The sequence below is a fragment of the Delphinus delphis genome, chromosome 2 (assembly GCF_949987515.2).
Source record: "Delphinus delphis chromosome 2, mDelDel1.2, whole genome shotgun sequence".
Classification (NCBI taxonomy): domain Eukaryota; kingdom Metazoa; phylum Chordata; class Mammalia; order Artiodactyla; family Delphinidae; genus Delphinus; species Delphinus delphis.
Genome location: NC_082684.1, coordinates 92,790,109 through 92,812,196, shown reverse-complemented (window position 1 = coordinate 92,812,196; position 22,088 = coordinate 92,790,109). Strand labels below are relative to the sequence as shown.

Sequence of the window (22,088 nt, the reverse complement as noted above, 5' to 3'; positions counted from 1 at the left end):
GAAGATAAGATCAGAAATCAATGAAACTGAAAACAAATGTGCACTATAGGAAAGCAACAAGGCCAAAATTAGTTCTTTGAAAGGATTAATAAAATTGAAAAGCCTTAGACTGACTGAGTAAAAAGAGAAAACTCAAATAGCAGGAGTGAAAGTGGAAACATCCTACAGATGGTAAAAATAATAAGAGGATATTAAGAACAAATACTTATGTCAAAGTATTTGACATTTTTTGTTTTCCTTGAAAAACACAATTTACCAAACTGATGAAAGGGGAGATAGACAATCTGAATGATTCTATAACAATTTTGAGAAATTGCATCTATGTTAGTCTGCTCTAGCTGCCATAATAGAATACCACAGACTTGGTAACTTAAACAACAAAAATTTGTTTTCTCACAGTTGTGGAGGCCTGAAGTCCAAGACTAAGGTGCTATTCATGTTGGTTTCTGCTGAGACTTCTCTTTCTGGCTTGTAGATGGCCGCCTTCTCACTGTGTCCTCACATAGCCTTTGTGCATGCATGGAGAGAAAGATCCTTGTGGTGTCTCTTCCTCTTCTTATAAGGACAACACTCTTATTGGACTAGGGTCCCATCCTTATGACCTCATTTAAACTTAATTTCCTCCCCAAAGGCCCGTCTCCAAACACAGTCACATTGGGGCTTAGGGCTTCAACATAGCACCCAGGAAAAAAATAGAGTCTGAAATGAAGACTTTACTGGATGCACTTAACAACATTAATTATCCAAACTGAAGCACAGAGAAAAAAAAGTTGGGAAAAAAAAACCAACAGGGGACTTCCTGGTGTTCCAGTGGTTAAGACTGTGCCCTTCCAATGCAGGGGGCGTGGGTTTGATGTCTGGTCGGGGAATTAAAATCCTGCATGCCTCACTGCATGGCCTAAGAAGAAAAACCCAACAGACTCAGTGACCTGTAGAACAATCTCAAGCTATCTAACATAGATGCAGTTGGAGTCCCAGAAGGAAAGATGGGCAGAAGAAAAAAACATTTGAATAAATAATGATGGATAATTATCCAAATTGATGAAAACTATAAATGAACACATTCAGAAATTCAGCAAACCCAAACAGAATTAAGAAAGGAAGGACCAGGGGAAGGGAGGAACAGGGAGGGAGGGAGGAAAGCAACCCCACTGACTGCTGAAAACCAGTGATAAATACAATATTTTAAAAACAGCCAGAGGAAAAAGACATATTACATATAGGAGAACAAATATAAAATGATTAGAACATGTTCTCTTCTCCTTTATTTTCTGCAAGATTATGTGTAAGATTTGTGTGATTGCTTCCTTAAATCTTTGATATAATATACTTGTGAAGCCATTTGAGTCTGGAGTTTTTCTTTGTGAGATTTTTCATTACAAATTCAATTTCTGTAATTGTCATAAGGTATTTACCTTTGGTAGCCACCTAAGAGGAATTAAAATGTATCCACAGACTTGTATGCAATTTTCATAGCAGCTTTTTCCCATAATAGCTCAAATATTTAAACAAGGCAATACACACACACACACACACACACACACACACACAAATGGAATACTACTCAGCAATAATATGTAGTGATCTTGGATATTTCACAGAAAACTTATGTTGAGCAAAAAAAGCCAGATACAAAAGAGTACATAATGTTATGATTCCATTCTTACGAAATTCTAGACCAGGCAAAGCTAATTTATAACTAACTAGTCTGTAGTTACAGAAAGCAGATCAGTGTTGCCTAACGCCAGTGGTGGGATATTTCTGTGTGGAGTTGTAGGGATCAACAATAAAGTAGCACAAGGAAACATTTTGGGAGTGATCTAAATATTACACATTTTAATTGTAATGGAGGTTACATGGATGTATGCATTTTTCAAAATTCTTTGAACTGTGACTTAAAATGGTAATTTTTTACATAGTAATTATGTAGTAAATTATACCTCAATATAGCTGATTTAAATAGAAAAATCATTTATATTTCTATTTACTAGGAAGAAACAATAGAAAAGGACATGTTAAAAATACATTTGTAGTTTAAACATTTAAAACATACTGTATGATAGGAACAAAAATCATCAAGTTTCCTGGGATAAATCTAATGAAAGATTGTCCAAGTTCTGTAACAAACAGTACCAAAGGAAAATTTTAAAAATCTAAATTAATGGAGAAATACACTATTTTCATGTGTTCAAAGATATAACATTGTAAAGATGTTAGTTCCTCAAATTGATCAATATATGTCATCTAATCCTAATCAAAGTTCCAGTAGGTTTTTGCAGAATTTGACAATCTGATTCCTAAAACTTAAAGGGAAATGTAAAAGGATAAAAATAGTGATGAGCAACTCAGAGGAAAACAAAGCTGGAGTATGTAAACTATAACATATTAAGATTTAAAATAAAGGTACAGTTATTGAAACTGTATGGTATTGTCAAAAGAACAGAAAATTACACCAAAGGAACAGAACTGAGTGTCCAGAAACACACCTACATCCTGACATATATAGTCACTTGAATATATGGCTAGATGGTACTGAAATGTAGCAGGAAACACAGTCTTTTAAAGTAATTAGTTCTGGATCAACTGGAAATTCATGTGGAAAAAAAAAACCCTCAATTTATTACCTCACCTAAAATACAAAAGTCAATTCAAGGTAGATCATAGGCTTAAATGTGAAAGTAAAGAAGTATGACATTTAGAAGGTAAAATAAAAGACCACCTTTTTACTTTGGGGTAGGTTAAAAATTTCCTAGATAAGATAAAAATGCATAAATAATTGACTTTACTAAAATTAAAGCATCATAATAAAAAGCATTAAAATGGCAAACACTATTTTGTCTTATCTGACAAAAGCTCTACATCATAACAATAAAAAATTAATAAAAATGCCATCAAATCAATATCAATAAAATCAGTTAAGAATACCAACTCCCAAATAGAAATTGAGCAGAAGACTTGAACATTTGCTTCACAAAAGAATATATCCAGATTGCCAACAAGCAGTTGATCGGCATCATTTTTCATCAAGGAAATGCAAATTAAAATCACAAGATACAACTACATGCCCACCAGAATTCCTACATTTAAAAGTATTGACAATACTAAATATACAGTAGTACTAAAGAATACTACATTCTTTAGTAAGAATGTGGAATTACTGGAACATTCATACACTTCTGTTCAGAGTGAAAATAGGGACAAACCACTTTGGAAAACTACTTGACAATATCTACTAAAGCCAACCCAGCAATCCCACTCCAAGTTCTATATCAAGTATACCAAAAGACATTAAAAGAGATTTCTTATTATCTTGATATAATAATATACAACATAATTTACACAACCAGAAAAGGACTCAAATGTCCATCAAAAGTAGAATGGTTAAATTTTGGTATATGTTATACAATAGAATATTACACAGCAAAGAAAAAAATTACTACTATATGTTGAAACAACATGGATGAATCTTATAGACACGGTGTCAAGTGAAGGAAGGTAGAAAGTGTGCATATTGATTATTCCGTTCAAATGAAGTTCAAAAATAGGCAAAACATCTAGAGAGGTAGAAGTAGAATACTGTTTATATTGGGGAGGCAAATGGCTGGAAAGGAGTAAGACGTTATTCTGGGTTACTAGCAATGTTCTGTATCTTGATTTGTACATTGGTTATAGGGGTGTTCAGATTTGTAAAAAAAAAAAAATTATCAATCCATACACTTAAGAGCTGTGCAGTTTACTGTATGTGTTTTTTACTTTAACAAAAAGATTAAGAAACACAAATTAGTTGCACATATGACTTGGAAAAAAGAAGCCATAATTATAACTATTATATTAATATTGGAACTGTAAATGAAGGCATAATTAAAGGTATTTTTAAAGGAATTGTGATAAAATGGATATAGGAGATAAGGAAGGAGAAGGAAGAGTCTAAGATAATTCAGACTTCAAACCTGGATGATTGTGAAACCTTTATAATTAAAAATAAGAACAAGATTTACTGAGTAAGGACTTGTGTTTCAAGCAATGATCATGAATTGTGTTTTGAAAATACTAGGTTTGAATTTAAAATACCTAAATGTAAAATATTTATGCTCAAGTCTTCTATGAATCTTTAGAATAATGTGTCTTAAAAGTCATTATTATGAATAAAAATAAGTTTTAAACCATCAATTACATAGAATTTTAAAATTCAGACATTAAAGATGACCAAAAATCTCATAGCTTTGAATCCCACTCAACACTGATGATACATTAAAGACAATGTAAAATTTTATAACTGATTTTGGAATTCCTGGGGTAAACTACACGTGAGCGTGATATATCCTTTTCATATCTGACTGGCCTGAAGTTGGTAGTAATTTGTTAAAGATTTTTGTATCTATCTTCTTGAGGGACATTTGGTCTATAATTTTTTTTTGTAATCTTGTAAGATTCTATTATCAAAGTTATTCTTGCTTTATAAAATGATTTAGGAAGTATTCCCTCCTCTATTTTTGAAAGTTACTATATCATCTTCTTTCAATTGTGGTAATTTTTTCTTTTAAGGATTTGTCCATTTCATTTAGGTTGTCAAATTCATTGACATAAGTTTTAAATTATATGCCGTTTAGTCATTTAATGTGTGAACACTCCCTAATGACATCCCCTTTATCATTCCTGGTATTGATCATTTATATTTTTTCATTTTTTTAACTTCAATCTATTAAGGTATCATTTTTTTAATCTCTTAAAAGACCAGATTTCAGTTTATTGAGTTCTCTATTGGTTTTATATTTTATTTCATTGACTTCCGCTCATATCTTTTTTATTCCTTTTTCTACTTATCTTTTAAATTCTTTTCAGTTTTTTTAGCTTCCTAAGCACTGTGTTTTCTTCTAAGCATAGATTTAGGTGCATCCCACAAATTTTAATACATTGTGTTTTCATTATCTTTCATTATCATTCAGTTAGAAAACTTTCTAATTTTTCTTATTGTTTCCTCTTTGAGCTAGAAATGGATTATTTAATATTCAAGGATTTCCTAAATGTCTTTTTGTTACTATTTTCTATTGTGGTCAAAGAACACACTCTGAATGATTTCAGTTATTTGAAATCTTTGAGACTTGTCTTATGGTACAGCATAGGTCCATCTTGGTGAAGGTTCCATGTTCCCTTACTTTAAAAGATTGTGGGACTTCCCTGGTGGTGGAGTGGTTAAGAATTCACCTGCCACAAGAATATAGAGTGGAGAAAAGACAGCCTCTTCAATAAGTGGTGCTGGGATAACTGGACAGCTACATGTAAAAGAATGAAATTAGAACACTCCCTAACACCATACACAAAAATAAACTCAAAATGGATTAAAGACCTAAATGTAAGGCCAGACACTACAAAACTCTTAGAGGAAAACATAGGCAGAACACTCTATGACATATATCACAGCAAGATCCTTTTTGACCCACCTCCTAGAGAAATGGAAACAAAAACAAAAATAAACAAAGGGGACCTAATGAAACTTAAAAGCTTTTGCACATCAAAGGAAACCATAAACAAGACCAAAAGACAACCCTCAGAATGGGAGAAAATATTTGCAAATGAAGCAACTGACAAAGGATTAATCTCCAAAATTTACAAGCAGCTCATGCAGCTCAATATCAAAAAAACAAACAGCCCAATCCAAACATGGACAGAAGACCTAAATAGACATTTCTCCAAAGAAGATATACAGATTGCCAACAAACACATGGAAGGATGCTCAACATCATTAATATTAGAGGAATGCAAATGAAAACTACAATGAGATATCATCTCACACTGGTCAGAATGGCCATCATTAAAAATCTACAAACAATAAATGCTGGAGAGGGTATGGAGAAAAGGGAACCTTCTTGCACTGTTGGTGGGAATGTAAATTGATACAGCCACTATGGACAACAGTATGGAGGTTCCTTATAAAACTAAAAATAGAACTACCATATGACCCAGCAATCCCACTACTGGGCATAAACCCTGAGAAAACCATAATTCAAAAAGAGTCATGTACCACAATGTTCATTGCAGCTCTATTTACAATAGCCAGGACATGGAAGCAACCTAAGTGTCCATCGACAGATGAATGGATAAAGAAGATGTGGCACATATATACAATGGAATATTACTCAGCCATAAAAAGAAATGAAATTGAGTTATTTGTAGTGAGGTGGATGGACCTAGAGTCTGTCATACAGAGTGAAGTAAGTTAGAAAGAGAAAAACAAATACTGTATGCATACATATGTATGGAATCTAAAAAAAAAAAAAAAAACGGTCATGAAGAACCTAGGGGCAAGACGGCAATAAAGACGCAGACCTACTAAAGAATGGACTTGAGGATACGGGGAGGGGGAAGGGTAAGCTGGGACAAAGTGAGAGAGTGACATGGACAAATATACACTACCAAATGTAAAATAGCTAGCTAGTGGGAAGCAGCCGCATAGCACAGGGAGATCAGCTCAGTGCTTTGTGACCACCTAGAGGGGTGGGATAGGGAGGGTGGGAGGGAGGGAGATGCAAGAGGGAAGAGATATGGGGATATATGTATACGTATAACAGATTCACTTTGTTATAAAGCAGAAACTAACACACCGTTGTAAAGCCATTATACTCCAATAAAGATGTTTAAAAGAAAGAATCCACCTGCCAATGCAGGGGACACGGGTTCGAACCCTGGTCCAGGAAGATCCCCCATGCCTTGGAGCAACTAAGCCCATGTGCCACAACTACTGAGCCCGCGTGCTGCAGCTACTGAAGCCCATGTGCCCTAGAGCCCATGCTCCGCAACAAGAGAAGCCACCGCAGTGAGAAGACCGAGCACCGCAAGGAAGAGTAGCGCCTGCTCACTGCAAATAGAGAAAGCTCACACGCAGCAACAAAGTCCCAACGCAGCCAAAAATAAATAAAATAAATTTTAAAAAAAAAAGATTGTGGGGCTTCCCTGGTGGTGCAGTGGTTGAGAGTCCATCTGCTGATGCAGGGGACACGGGTTCGTGAGCCGGTCCGGGAAGATCCCACATCCTGCGGAGCGGCTGGGCCCGTGAGCCATGGCTGCTGAGCCTGCGCATCCGGAGCCTGGGCTCCGCAACGAGAGAGGCCACAACAGTGAGAGGCCTGCGTACCGCAAAACAAACAAAAAAAAAGATTGTGTATATTCTACAGTTGTCAGATATCATTCTATAAATGTCAATTAGGTTAAGTTCCTTGATAATGTTGTTCAGATCTTTTATCTCCTTACTGATTTGTGTGTGTGTGTACTTGATTCATTAGTTACTCAAAGAGATTTTAAAATCTATTGCCTATTATATGATCACACCCCTCAAGATGGCTGCTCTCTTCCTCTTTATATATCCCCTGCTCGACCAGCCCCTTCCCCAGACAGTTATTATTCTAATCCTTAGACCAAAACAGTTCCACCTGCTAGTTTATCAAAGAGAAACATCTGCCCTCATTAACCGGAGGGGCTGTGAAGGACCCGCCTCTGCCGGTTTCCCCGGTAACTGATGAGCCAACCTGATGTTAATTGCCCCTATAAATAGTAGCCTCCTTTTCCCGTAGTAGCAAAGATGGCTGCTGTGTCTTGTCTGCCGTCGGAGGTGAGGTGTGGCTCCAGGCCTTTGGAGTTGTAATTTCCTATCTGTTAAACTATTGATGTCTCTGTCGCTGTTTTCAGGTTCTTTCTTCAGTCTTGCAACTGAGCAATGACAAGGCTTTCAGGCCTGTGAGGTGCAGCCCAACACCCATATTTCCCTTTAGTTTTATCAACGTTTGCTCTTTCTTTTGAAGCTCTCTTATTAGATGCAAATGAATTTGGCATTGGTATGACTTCTTAATGAAGTGACCTTTTATCAGTGTGAAATAACCTTATTTATATCTGGTAATACTCCTTGTCTTAAAGTCTACTTTGATATTAATGTAGACACAGTTTTCTTATGTTTCGTATTTACATGGTTCTAGAAATGCCATTCGCTTCTTTTTTAGAATTTCTATTTCTCTTTAAATACTCCATGTCTTCATGCACTATAATCCAACCTATATTTTAAAATCTTTAATGTATTTATAATAGCTGTTTTTAAGTCCCTGATGCTAATTACAATCACTGGATTCTCAGTGACTTGGTTTGTATTGACTGCATTTTCTTTTGATTATGGATCCCATTTTCCTTCTTTGTATGTCTTGAAATTATATTGTGTATTAGACATGTGGAAAAAATTGTGGAGGCTGAAGTTTTAGTTTTAGTTCTGAGAGTGCAAGCCTTTTTTCTCTCCTTAGTACTTCAAGTGAGAGGCTGATTTTGTTTTTTTTTTTAAATACTCCTAGATTTGAGTTGGGCTTTAGGGTTGGCTGCAGCTTTAATTAGATTGAGTTAACTTGTGACTAACCCAAATTTCAACCTCCCTCTTCACAGCCACCTGTTATATCTTGTCAATGTTGAGTTGGTACACGTGTGGAATGAAGTTTTAGCTATTATTGGTTCACCTTTGTACTCAATTCTGTCTGGGCTTCTGGAACCCAAGTACTATAAGAATGTGTTGGCTTACATAAGTTCTGTATCTTTCCAGCCCCTCCTCTTCTGCTTTTCTAACAAAACTCAGAAATAAGACTTGGGGGCCGGAGAAGGGATTGTTTGGTTGAGTCATTTATTCTTTCATTTGGGTATCTTTCAGACTCTGGTTAATCCCCCAGCTCATGGTGACTCTTGAGGCCCAGCTGATTTCTCTTTATCTCTTTGAAGTTACTGCGCCATGGCAGGCCAACTCTTCCCTCAGTGTATGCACAGAGCTCACTGTTGGGTAAGGAAGCTGCCACAGCTTTATGCTCACTTGAGATGTTCCTCTCTGGATTTCGGGTCATCAAGGCTTACAAGGAGGGTGGCTTCATGGGCTTGCAAGCTGTGCAGTTGCATAGGACCTACTGATTAGAAGGACCCTATACTAGGTTTAATAGCCTGATGTTACCATCTTAAAATTCTTATTTTTTGAACAAGGGACTCTGAATTGTCACAAATTATGTAGTCCTGCTTACTGGCATCCACCACTTTTCACTAACCCCATAGAAAAGTAAGATTTTTATTTGGTCTGGGATTTTCATATTGTTACCATGGAAGCATCGGTGTTTTTGCATCCTTCTGCATCCTACCAAGGTCATAAGTCTGTTTAATTTATGCCTCACCTCCTTTTAACTTCCCCACTATAGAACTCTGGGATTGTATATTGAAATTATCTGAAATTTTCCTATGCAAGTTTCACTTCTTCAATTCCTTTTTCTAATTCCCTTTAGTTGAAATGTGGGTATTTTTAGGGCTTTGTACTAGAAGTGGTTTGACAGCCATTACAAAGGGGAAAAAAAGGTAACATTTAAATTGGCTCCTTTGTATTCTGTGCATCTCAAAATATACCGATAGCTTTCTTCTAGTGAAATTGCTATACTCGCTATCCCTGAAGATTATACTGTGAACATTTTTTTGTCTCTAAGCATTCTGTGCACACCATCTCTTATTACTTATTCTTCTCAATTTGGCTAGGCCTAGAGCCTGTGTTTTCCATAAAATTTCTTGACAGCTCTGTGCATCTTTGCTTCTGTACACTTGTTTTTTATAATGACTGTCACATATGTCCTTTATTTTATTATTGTATTATCTGTTATATATTTACTTATGTTCATCACATATTTTAAACAGTATTAAGACAGTGAAATATTGTATTCAACCTCAAATGTGTAGTTATTTTTGCAAAACATGGTCTTGTGATTTGTAATCTTGATCATTTTATCTATTGATATGAAATATGTTCTAGTAAATTAAACTATAATACAATCTTTTCAGACATGTCATCATCAGAACATTAGGGTGTTATATTAGGATATCCTGAATTCTTGTTATTTTTGCCTTCTTCTCACTGGTTTTTCATTCTCTAGAAATGGTTTTATTATTTTTTAAAATACTTACACATTTCTTTGACATTCGTCTACTCATTTATTCATTAATTTATACACATCACAGTACTTAATTATGCACTGACCATTGGCCAGTCACTACATGAAATTTTGACACTTCAGCAGTGATTACACTACAGTTTTTGTCCTCATAGAGATACAAATCTGCTGTTGTTACCGTAAAGAATCTTTTGGGGGGCCAAGGAGGGCTTCCTAGAGAAAGCAACTTTTAATTTGATGTTTGAAATAAGAGTTAAATAGGCCAAGAATGAATTGGAGGGAGAGGGTTTGGGGCAGGGGAGCCTTCCAAGCAGAAGGACGAATGTGCACACAGTCTCTAAGGCAAGGAATAGCAAGATGTCTTGATTAAAATTAATTTGTCTAATGAAAGAATACATTTTCAACTTACAAAGAAACTACTAGCAAAAATGGGATTATTACTTACTACACTGAAACATTCAAAGATTTAAATTATTTTCACCAGGTCACTACTGTGCCTTTTAAAATATTCCATCAGTAAGAGGAGAATGTTATTATATCACTGGCTCTGAATTTATTGTAGACACCATCCAAGATAGCCCAAAATATCTTGGAACTCTTGTTGGAATTGGAAATGAGGCTATTCATCAGGATTCACATGGAGCTTTTCTCCAGGAGCAGTGTATGAGAGGGAAACGTTTTACAGAATTTGGTTTGGGGGCTCCGAATTTAAACATTGATCTCTGTCCCTTTTCAAAGTGCAAGGACTTAACAAAAGTGAACATTTAACAATATCTTACAGCTCTGAAAATTATAACTTAAGTCCAGTATCATAATGTACTGAAATAAATTAGGTGTAAGCATCATATAAACAATCTGAATTTATGTTAATGAACAATATTGATTTTACTTCATTAGAAAATGCAAGAACCTCCAAAGAACATTGAAGAATTCTTAAAGCTTCAAAACTTGGTGAGTGGAATATACTGTTTTATGGGACTTTGATATATGACTGGTGCACATATCAGTCTTCTTCCTTTAGGAAAAAATAACAATTCTTTTTGATTGCTTATAGAATTACTTTGTCAATTTAAAAAGAAATTGTTGAGAGTTTGATTAGAATTACAGTAGGCTTTTGAAATTACCTTTAGAAACTTAGTCCTTTTAAAAACTACGTTCTAAAATTATATAATGTTAAAGCTATAAAGACTTTATGTGCCACCCTCATCTATCTACCTCCTTAAATGTAATTTTTTACGTTTCAAAATTACCAATATGTTTTTTTCTAATTATGACTATGATAGTCATTTTAGAAAATTAAGAGATAAGCACTGAAAAGGATAAGCATCCTAATTCTATCATTTATAGATTAATCACGTATATCTCACTTTTTAAAGTAAGGAAATCATAATCTAATCAGGCTGGTAGAATTTCAAGATACTTTATTCACCTCATACTGTAATTCAGTATCTTGGACAAGAATTGTGATATCTCAAGTCTGGCATAAAGGCTACCTTTTCATAAACCTTTGTGCATATTGTAAAATCTGTTCAAATTCATTTCCATTTTAGCCTCTCCCCACTTTCCCAATGTCCCTAACAATAGCAAGTGATGACTCATACGTAAGGACTATGTTTTCAAATCTGGCTGTCATTCTAATTTGACAATGTTTGTCTCCAGGGAGTATATCTTGTGATCATATCTTATTTTTCTGAGATCTTTGTATTTTTGACACATCCAGATTTTAATGCTGGAAAACTTCCCCAGGTGGTTATGTGTTTTGTTTAAGATGTATGTTTATAGGATTTGGGAGAGGGCACTTATGTATCTAAGTAATATTCTCTTTTTCCAAAATGGCAGGGGCACCTAGATCCTGCTGGGAAACTTCTCCAGCATTAAAAGCTGGGTATTATTCAGGTACCTGTTATCATTAGAGAATACAGTGGGTTTAGGAAGCTTTTAAAGGAAGAAAAATGGAAGTAGAATAGACCAACGCAGGTTTAAAATTTCTGATCTGCAGACTTCAGATTTATTCCCATTTAAGCTAAATTCTCAGAATATCTTACCCAAATTCCTCTTAAAGAGTTTCATCCTGTGAAAGTTCCTACTATTCCAGAAAGCATTTTCTTATTCACAAACCTTTAATTGTGTCAGCTGTATTTCTTTGTTTTGGTATTAAACAATTTTATTAAAAGGTAAACTTAGATTTGCAAATATTAATGTTGTGATTCCTCTTTCCTTCCCTTCATTTCCCTTTCTTTTCTTCCCTTTCCTTGTTCTCCTTCCTTTCCTGAACAATGTACTCCTAAGGCCATTTGGCGGCCAAAACAAGGCAGCATCCACATTGGCGGGGGAGGGCAATGTTCTGTGGTCACCCAGAGCAGCCTTTCTGAACTCAGCCACCGTGAGGGAAGGTATCCATGTGATACCACAGGTACTGGGGTCCAAGGGGGTGAGGATGGTATTCACATGTGGCCTTGGGTGGGGAGGTAGTTCAGGAAATGTGGAGGTAGGCTATGGCCTGGTATGAGAAGTCAGAGCCTAAGCAGGATGAGAGGGGCAGCCACATAGTAAAGAGTCTGGCAATGGATAGGAGAGATTGGCTACCTGAAAAGATGGATCAAATAAGTACATATATTTAAGATAATGGCAGCTAGGGTTTTCACTGTTGGAGATGTTAATTATAATATGGAAAGAGAAAACTAGAATGTTTGAAACTGGAATTAGAGTTATCAGTATGAACTTGTGGTTTTAATTACATAGACTGAGGAACTGTTGTAGACTGAAGGGGACTAAAGACATATGATGCTTAAACACAATGTGTGATACTGAACTAGAGCCTTTTGCTATAAAGAGCATTATTGATTTAGTTGATGAAACTTGAGTAAACTCAGAGAATTAGATAGGAACAATGTAACAATGCCAATTTCCTTATTCTGATGGTTTGTTTTTAGAAAATAAATGCTAAAGTATTCAAGGATGATGGGGTCATCAGTCAAGTAAGCAACTTACTTTCAAATGATAAAAAAAGGGTTTTATAAAGCATCTGAAACTTGTAAAGTTTATGTTTTTTCCCACAAATTAAAAAAATGCATTTAATAAAAAATGATGCTATAGAATAAAGCCTGAATTTCAGCTCATTGATTTTTGAACTCTTCTATTTAAATTCATTTTAAAAAATGATTTAAGTTGTATTGTCTCACATTTTTTGCAGGATCACTGGCCAAAGGAAATCCATTTTGGGGATAATGATAAATTGTTATGTACTCTGAAGAAAATAAAAGAAGATAGTTCATTTACTTCAATTTATACACATCTACGGGGAAATGTCCCGCGAGTACATGATGCGGCCATGGCCATGGAGTCAAGATTAGCAGAGTGTTCAATTCTTCTGAAAAACCATGTCTCTGGAATATTTGAGTGGAACAGAATAACTTCCAGGACAAGTAAACCTTATTTTTTATATGCGTAAAGTAATTGTCACTTGTGTGTGTGTCTATCACTGTGTGTGTGTATTCTCATAAAGAATGAAATCCTAAGATATAAAATATCAAAACATAAATTTATTCTATTTTAAGACCTCTTCATTTCAAAATGGTCCAATTTGGATTTTTAGTTGAAAATGAACATTTGGATTCAAAGAAAGTGTTGCTAGGATAAAGCCTAAAACAGTTCTGACCTTTGAGCTGGAGCAGAAGTAAGCAAATATCAGGAAAACAGGGTTGCATCAACGAATATTGTTACCAGAGACAAGCAAGTCAGCAAGAGTCAGGAGATTAAAAACAGTTAGACCTACAACCCAAAGTAAAAGGAGTGAGACTTGAACTATATGAGCTAAGTTAATCTGTGGGAAGTACCTAGCATTCACTATTGGATAACTGCAGACTGAGTGAAAAGCGTATCTGTAAGTAATGATAATTTTTACTACTTTTCAGTATTTATATAACCTTTACCTACTTGTGTTTATTAACACTTTCACAATAGTTTTAGATACTAATGGTGATTCTTATCTTTTTCTTTATTTAACGGGCAAACTTGTAATATATGTCTTTTTTTTTTAATCTTTATTGGGGTATTATTGCTTAACAACGTTGTGTTGGTTTCTGCTGTAAAACAAAGTGAATCAGCTATGTGCATATGTATATCCTCATATACCCTCCCTCGTGCACCTCCCTCCCACCCCTGTAGGGGGTCGCAAAGCACCGAGCTGATCTCCCTGTACCATGCAGCTGCTTCCCACTAGCTATCTGTTTTACATTTGGCAGTGTATATAAGTCCATGCCACACTCTCACCTCGTCCCAGCTTACTCTTCCCCCTCCCTGTATCCTCAACTCCAGCCTCTACATCTGCTTCTTTATTCCTGTCCTGCCCATAGGTTCATCAGAACCATTTTTTTTCTTTTTTTTTTAGAGTCCGTATATATGTGTCAGCATACTGTATTTGCTTTTCCCTTTCTGACTTACTTCACTCTGTGTGACAGACTCTAGGTCCATCTGCCTCACTAAAAATAACTCAATTTTGTTTCTTTTTATGGCTGAGTAATATTCCATTGTATATATGTGCCACATCTTCTTTATCCATTCATCTGTCGATGGATACTTAGGTTGCTTCCATGTCCTGGCTGTTGTAAATAGAGCTGCAATGAACATTGTGGTACATGTCTCTTTTCGAATTATGGTTTTCTCAGGGTATATGCACAGTAGTGAGATTGCTGGGTCATATGGTAGTTCTGTTTTTAGTTTTTTAAGGAAGCTCCATACTGTTGTCCATAGTGGCTGTATCAATTTACATTCCCAGCAACAGTGCAAGAGGGTTCCCATTTCTCCATACCCTCTCCAGCATTTATTGTTTGTAGATTTTTTGATGATGGCCATTCTGACCAGTGTGAGGTAATCATTTCTCTAATGATTAGTGATGTTGAGCATTCTTTCATGTGTTTGTTGACAATCTGTATATCTTCTTTGGAGAAATGTCTGTTTAGTTTTTCTGCCCATTTTTGGATTGGGTTGGTTGTTTTTTTGTTATTGAGCTGCATGAGCTGTTTGTATATTTTGGAGATTAATCCTTTGTCAGTTGCTTCGTTTGCAAATATTTTCTCCCATTCTGAGGGTTGTCTTTTGGTCTTGTTTATGGTTTCCTTTGCTGTGCAAAAGCTTTGGAGTTTCATTAGGTCCCTTTTGTTTTTATTTTCATTTCTGTAGGAGGTGGGTCAAAAAGGATCTTGCTGTGATTTATGTCATAGAGTGTTGTGCCTATGTTTTCCTCTAAGAGTTTTGTAGTGTCTGGCCTTACGTTTAGGTCTTTAATCCATTTTGAGTTTATTTTCGTATGTGGTGTTAGGAAGTGTTCTAATTTCATTGTTTTACATGTAGCTGTCCCATTTTCAAAGCACCACTTAATGAAGAGGCTGTCTTTTGTCCATTGTATATTCTTGCCTCCTTTATCAAAGATAAACTCACTTACATATGGTCACCTTATCTCTAGGCTTTCTATCCTGTTCCATTGATCTATATTTCTGCTTTTGTGCCACTACCATACTGTCTTGATCACTGTAGCTTTATAGTATAGTCTGAAGCCAGGGAGCCTGATTCCTCCAGCTCCATTTTTCATTCTCAAGGTTGCTTTGGCTATTTTGGGTCTTTTGTGTTTCCATACAAATTGTGAAATTTTTTGCTCTAGTTCTGTGAAAAATGCCAGTGGTAGTTTGATAGGGATTGCATTGAATCTGTAGATTGCTTTGGGTAGTAGAGTCATTTTCACAATGTTGATTCTTCCAATCCAAGAACATGGTATATCTCTCCATCTGTTTGTATTATCTTTAATTTCTCTCATCAGTGTCTTATAGTTTCCTGCATACAGGTCTTTTGTCTCCATAGGTAGGTTTATTCCTAGGTATTATATTCTTTTTGTTGCAGTGGTAAATGGAAGTGTTTCCTTAATTTCTCTTTCAGATTTTTCATCATTAGTGTATAGGAATGCAAGAGATTTCTGTGCATTAATTCTGTATCCTGCTACTTTACCAAATTCATTGATTAGCTCTAGTAGTTTTCTGGTAGCATCTTTAGGATTCTCTATGTATAGTATCATGTCATCTGCAAACAGTGACAGTTTTACTTCTTCTTTTCAGATTTGGATTCCTTTTATTTCTTTTTCTTCTCTGATTGGCTAAAACTTCCAAAACTATGTTGAATAATAGCAGTGGGAGTGGCCAACCTTGTCTTGTTCCTGATCTTAATGGAAATGATTTCAGTTTTTCACCATTGAGAGTGATGTTGGCTGTGGGTTTGTCATATATGGCCTTTATTATGTTGAGGTAGGTTCCCTCTATGACTACTTTGTTCAGGGTTTGGTTTTTTTTTTTTATCATAAATGGGTGCTGAATTTTTTTAAAAGCATTTTCTGCATCTATTCTGATGATCATATGGTTTTAATCCTTCGTTTTGCTAATCTGGTGTATCACATTGATTGATTTGAGTATATTGAAGAACCCTTGCATTCCTGGGGTAAAGCCCACTTGATCGTGGTGTATGATCCTTTTAATGTGCTGTTGGATTCTGTTGGCTAGTATTTTGTTGAGGATTTTTGCATCTATATTCATCAGTGATATCGGCCTGTAGTTTTCTTTTTTTGTGATATCTTTCTCTGGTTTTGGATTCGTGGTGATGACCACCAGATAGAATGAGTTTGGGAATGTTCCTCCCTCTGCTATATTTTAGAAGAGTTTGAGAAGGATAGGTGTTAGCTCTTCTCTAAATGTTTGATAGAGTTCACCGGTGAAGCCATCTGATCCTGGGCTGTTGTTTATTGGAAGATTTTTAATCACAGCCTCAATTTCAGTGCTTGTGATTGGTCTCTTTGTATTTTCTATTTCTTCATGGTTCAGTCTCGGAAGGTTGTGCTTTTCTAAGAGTTTGTCCATTTCTTCCAGGTTGTCCATTTTATTGGCATATACTTTATTGTAGTAATCTCTCATGATCCTTTGTAGTTCTGCAGTGTCAGTTGTTACTTCTCTTTTTTTTTCTAATTCTGTTGATTTGAGTCTTCTCCCTTTTTTTCTTGATGAGTCTTGCTAATGGTTTATCAATTTTGTTTATCTTCTCAGAGAACCAGCTTTTACTTTTATTTATGTCTGCTATTGTTTTCTTCATTTCTTTTTCATTTATTTCTGATCTGATCTTTATGATTTCTTTCCTTCTGCTAACTTCAGGGTTTTTTTGGTTCTTCTTTCTCTAATAGCTTTAGGTGTAAGGATAGGTTGTTTATTTGAGATTTTCCTTGTTTCTGGAGGTAGGATTGTATTGCTATAAACTTCCCTCTTAGAACTGCTTTTGCTGCATTCCATAGGTTTTGGGTTGTCATATTTTCATTGTCATTTGTTTCTAGGTATTTTTTAATGTCTTCTTTGATTTCTTCAGTTATCTCTTGGTTATTTAGTAGTGTATTGTTAAGCCTCCATGGGTTTGTATTTTTTACAGTTTTTTTCTTGTAATTGATATCTAGTATCATGGCATTGTAGTTGGAAAAGATACTTGATACAATTTCAGTTTTCTTAAATTTACCAAGGCTTGATTTGTGACCCAAGATATGATCTATCCTGGAGAATGTTCCATGAGCACTTGAGAAGAATGTGTATTCTGTTGTTTTTGGATGGAATGTCCTATAAATATCAATTAAGTCCATCTTGTTTAATGTATAATTTAAGCTTGTGTTTCCTTATTTATTTTCATTTTGGATGATCTGTCCATTGGTGAAAGTTGCCTGTTAAAGTCCTCTACTCTGATTGTGTTACTGTAGATATCCCCTTTTATGGTTGTTAGCATTTGCCTTATGTATTGAGATGCTCCTATGTTGGGTGCATAAATGTTTACAATTATTATGTCTTCTTCGTGGATTGATCCCTTGATCATTATGTCATGTCCTTGTTTGTCTCTTATAATAGTCTTTATTTTAAAGTCTATATTTTCTGATATGAGAATTTCTACTCCAGCTTTCTTTTAGTTTCCATTTGCAACGAATATCTATTTCCCTCCTCTCACTTTCAGTCTGTATGTGTCCCTAGGTCTGAAGTGGGTCTCTTGTAGAGAGCATTTATACGGGTCTTGTTTTTGTATCCATTCAGCCAGTCTATGTCTTTTGGTTGGAGCATTAAACCATTTACATTTAAGGTAGTTATCAGTATGTATGTTCCTATTACCATTTTCTTAATTGTTTTCGGTTTGTTATTGTAGGTCTTTTCCTTCTCTTGTGTTTCCTGCCTAGAGAAGTTCCTTTAGCATTTGTTGTAAAGCTGGTTTGGTGGTGCTGAATTCTCTTAACTTTTGCTTGTCTGTAAATGTTTTAATTTCTCCATCAAATCTGAATGAGCTCCTTGCTGGGTAGAGTAATCTTGGTTGTAGGCTTTTCCCTTTCATCGCTTTAAATACATCCTGCCACTCTCCTCTGGCTTGAAGAGTTTCTGCTGAAAAATCAGCTGTTAACCTCATGGGGATTCCCTTGTATGTTATTAGTTGTTTTTCCCTTGCTGCTTTTAATATTTTTTCTTTGTATTTAATTTTTGATAGTTTGATTAACATGTGTCTTGGTGTGTTTCTCCTTGGATTTATCCAGTATGGGACTCTTTGCGCTTCCTGTATGGGGCTCTCTGCACTCCTGGACTTGATTGACTATTTCCTTTCCCATCCATTTTAGGGAAGTTTTCAACTATAATCTCTTCAAACATTTCTCAGTCCCTTTTTCTCTTCTTCTTCTGGGACCCCTATAATTCGAACGTTGGTGCATTTAATGTTGTCCTAGATATCTCTGAGAGTGTCCTCATTTCTTTTCATTCTTTTTTCTTTATTCTGCTCTGCGATAGTTATTTTCACTATTTTATATTCCAGGTCACTTATTTGTTCTTCTACCTCAGTTATTCTGCTATTGATTCCTTCTAGAGGATTTTTAAGTTCATTTATTGCGTTGTTCATCATTGTTTGTTTGCTCTTTAGTTCTTCTAGGTCCTTGTTAATCATTTCTTGTATTTTCTCCATTTTATTTCGAAGATTTTGGATCATCTTTACTATCGTTACTCTGAATTCTTTCAGGTAGACTGCCTATTTTCTCGTCATTTGTTTGGTCTGGTGGGTTTTTACCTTGCTGCTTCATCTGCTGTGTTTCTCTGTCTTCTCATTTTGTTTAACTTACTGTGCTTGGGGTCTCCTCTTCACAGGCTGCTTTTGCTGTCTGCTGTCAGTGGGTGAGGTTGGTTCAGTGGGTTGTGTAGGCTTCCTGGTGGTTGGGACTGGTGCCTGTGTTCTGGTGGGTGGGGCTGGATCTTGTCTTTCTGGTGGGCAAGACCATGTCCGGTGGTGTGTTTTGGCATGTCTGTGACCTTATTATGATTTTAGACGGCCTCTCTGCTAATTGATGGGGTTGTGTTCCTGTCTTGCTAGTCGTTTGGCATGGGGCATCCAGCACTGGAGCTTGCTGGCCATTGGGTGGAGCTGGGTCTTTGTGTTGAGCTGGAGATCTCTGGGAGAACCCTTACCACTTTATATTACATGGGGTCCAGGGGTCTCTGTTGGTCCAATGTGCTGAACTCGGCCCTCCCATCTCATAGGCTCAGGCCTTCCATCAGGCCACAGCACCAAGACCTTGTCAGCCACACGGCTCCAAAGTGACCTCTCTGTGATGCTCCCTAGGTTATAGTCATAGAGTTTTGTCAAAATGAGACTCACCTGTGATGAGAGGGTGCTCTTGGCTCCTGTGGCATCTCTGAGGTGCACAGTGGGGTTGGTTCTTTGAGTTGGAAAGACTGAAAACTGGATTAAGCTGGCCACTGCAGGAAGCACTCGTGCTGCCTAGATGAAGAAGCTTTGCTCCTCATATATGTCTTAAGAATGATATTGGTTGTACTTGTAAAGTATTTTCTGTGTATTAAATAAATATAATAGTTATATTATTTAGCTATTTAATATCCTTTTTTGGACCTTGAGTTTTCAAAATCTGAGAATGTGTTTAAATACAATACTGTTAAATTCACTACTGTTACAATTTTCTTATTGAATTTTTTTTTTTTGACTGCGTTGGGTCTTCGTTGCTGTGTGTGAGCTTTCTCTAGTTGTGGCGAGCAGCGGCCACTCTTTGTTGCATCGCAGTGGCTTCTCTTGTTGCGGAACATGGGCTCTAGGTGTGCAGGCTTCAGTAATTGTGGCATGCAGGCTCAGTAGTTGTGGCTTTTAGGCTCCAGAGCGCAAGCTCAGAAGTTGTGCCACATGGGCTTAGCTGCTCTGCGGCACGTGGGATCCTCCCGGACCAGGGCTCCAAACTATGTCCCCTGCATTGGCAGGCAGATTCTCAAGCACTGTGCCACGAGGGAAGTCCCTTATTGAATTTTTAATTATTTTAATTTAAAAAAATATTTTTGAAATTATACAAGCTACATATATATAATTGTGTGTGACTATATAAACATATAGGGAGAGAGAGAGAGCACATATGTATACTTTTAAAAAATAATTTTCTGTATATTCATTGTCCTCTATGTGTAAATATCAGAGCTTGGACTCTGATATTTAAGTCTAGGTTATCTGACTTCAAAGCTCCCCATAGTCTTTCACTGGGCCATACTCCAAAGTACTGTACTGTATTGAATATAAGGTGACAGTGAAACAACCAAATGTAAGTGGCTGAGCTGTTTGAAAAACATGGGCTTGTTCAGTAGTAAGGGATTAAGGTAAAACTTTGGATATAGGAATAAGTACTAAAGATGTATTAGTTGGAGCATGACATTTCTAAATAGCAAAAGGAAACAGGAGATATAATTATTCAACTAAGACTGATTCAACTAAGACTGTGTGTGTCTAGCATTATGCTTGTCAAAATAGCTAGATGATCTCATTGAATGGTTTTATATATAATCGACTTAAAGTATTTACATTTTTCTCAATTTTAAAGGCTATTTATATATTTATATGTTGTGAATTCTCATTTTTTTAAAGGTTCTCATGGAAAATTGGAACAATATAAGGAATTTCTAAGGAATTACCATAAGGAAAAGAAGATAATGGTATTGTATTTGTTTTCATCTTCCTTAAAAAATTATATTTTCACAGAAAATATAATCACTATAATTTCATAGATAAGTACTAGTAACATTAAAAAATTTCCTTTTAGTCTTTTATCATCTATCTATCCCTGTTTTTAAAATATTTGGACTCATATTTTTCTTTACACATACATTATGAGTGTTGGCATTTTCACATCACTACAAGTTATTTGAAGACTTATATTTCATCCTCTGGTTATTTAAAAATTTATAACATCTTAGGGATACACGTCCTATATCAGTCATTTTCCTTTAGGAAAAAAATAACAGTTATTTTTACTGCCTGTAGAATTACTTTGTTAATTTTTTTTAATCTCTTTGAGAGTTTGATTAGAATTATATTTTGAGTTACTTTGAGAAACTTAGTCCTTTTCAAAAATACATTCTAAAATTAAAGCTATAAAGACTTTAAGTGCTACCACTCATCCATCCACCTCCTTAAATGTTTTTTAAATTTCAAAATTACTTTTTATGTTTTTTCCTGATTATGACTAAGGTAGTCATTTTAGAAAATTAAAAGAGATAAGCACTAAAAAGGCAAGTATCTTAATTTTATCATTTATAAATAAATTACATATATCTCACTATTGTCATTTTCATTGTTCTTTAAAAATTTTTTAGAAAATTCAAATTAAACTATTTCTAATTCATTAAATGTTTTATGGAATTTTCATCATTAAATATCATTCTACATCATTTCAAAAATAAACTAATGTAATAGCCCTTTTGTTGGACGTTTAGGTTAGTTTTCATTATTCATTATTATTTACTAAGGTTCTGTGAACAGAGCTAAAAATTGTGCTTATGCATGAGTATTTTCTTAATATAAATTTCAGAAGAGGAACCACATGGGAAAAATGTGAAAAGCTAAGTGTTTTGATACATACTGCCAAAATGTTTTCTAGAAAGGTGGCACCAATTTGTATTTGTAACAATAGAGTCTGTGATTGATCCCTTACCCATCCCCTTGTCAATATTTAATATTGTATTTTTTAATGTTTGCAAATTGACAGGCATAAATGTTATCAGTTGCATACATTTCACTAATGAAGTTGATTTTTTAGTTTTTTATTAGGTTTTG

At 35.4% G+C, this 22,088-nt stretch overlaps 1 protein-coding gene across 5 annotated transcripts in view; it reads left to right on the top strand.

The window, feature by feature from the left end:
• The window catches only part of FAM227B (family with sequence similarity 227 member B), a 279,436-nt gene that overhangs the window by 11,007 nt on the left and 246,341 nt on the right, over positions 1-22,088 (top strand). For all 5 annotated transcript variants that reach the window (XM_069540461.1, XM_060005216.1, XM_069540462.1 and 2 more), the window contains exons 2-4: positions 10,842-10,895; positions 13,138-13,369; positions 20,901-20,968. In XM_069540461.1, coding sequence (XP_069396562.1) covers positions 10,845-10,895; positions 13,138-13,369; positions 20,901-20,968 — 351 coding nt within the window. In that variant the 5' untranslated portion in view covers positions 10,842-10,844. The remainder of the gene's footprint in view (positions 1-10,841; positions 10,896-13,137; positions 13,370-20,900; positions 20,969-22,088) is intronic.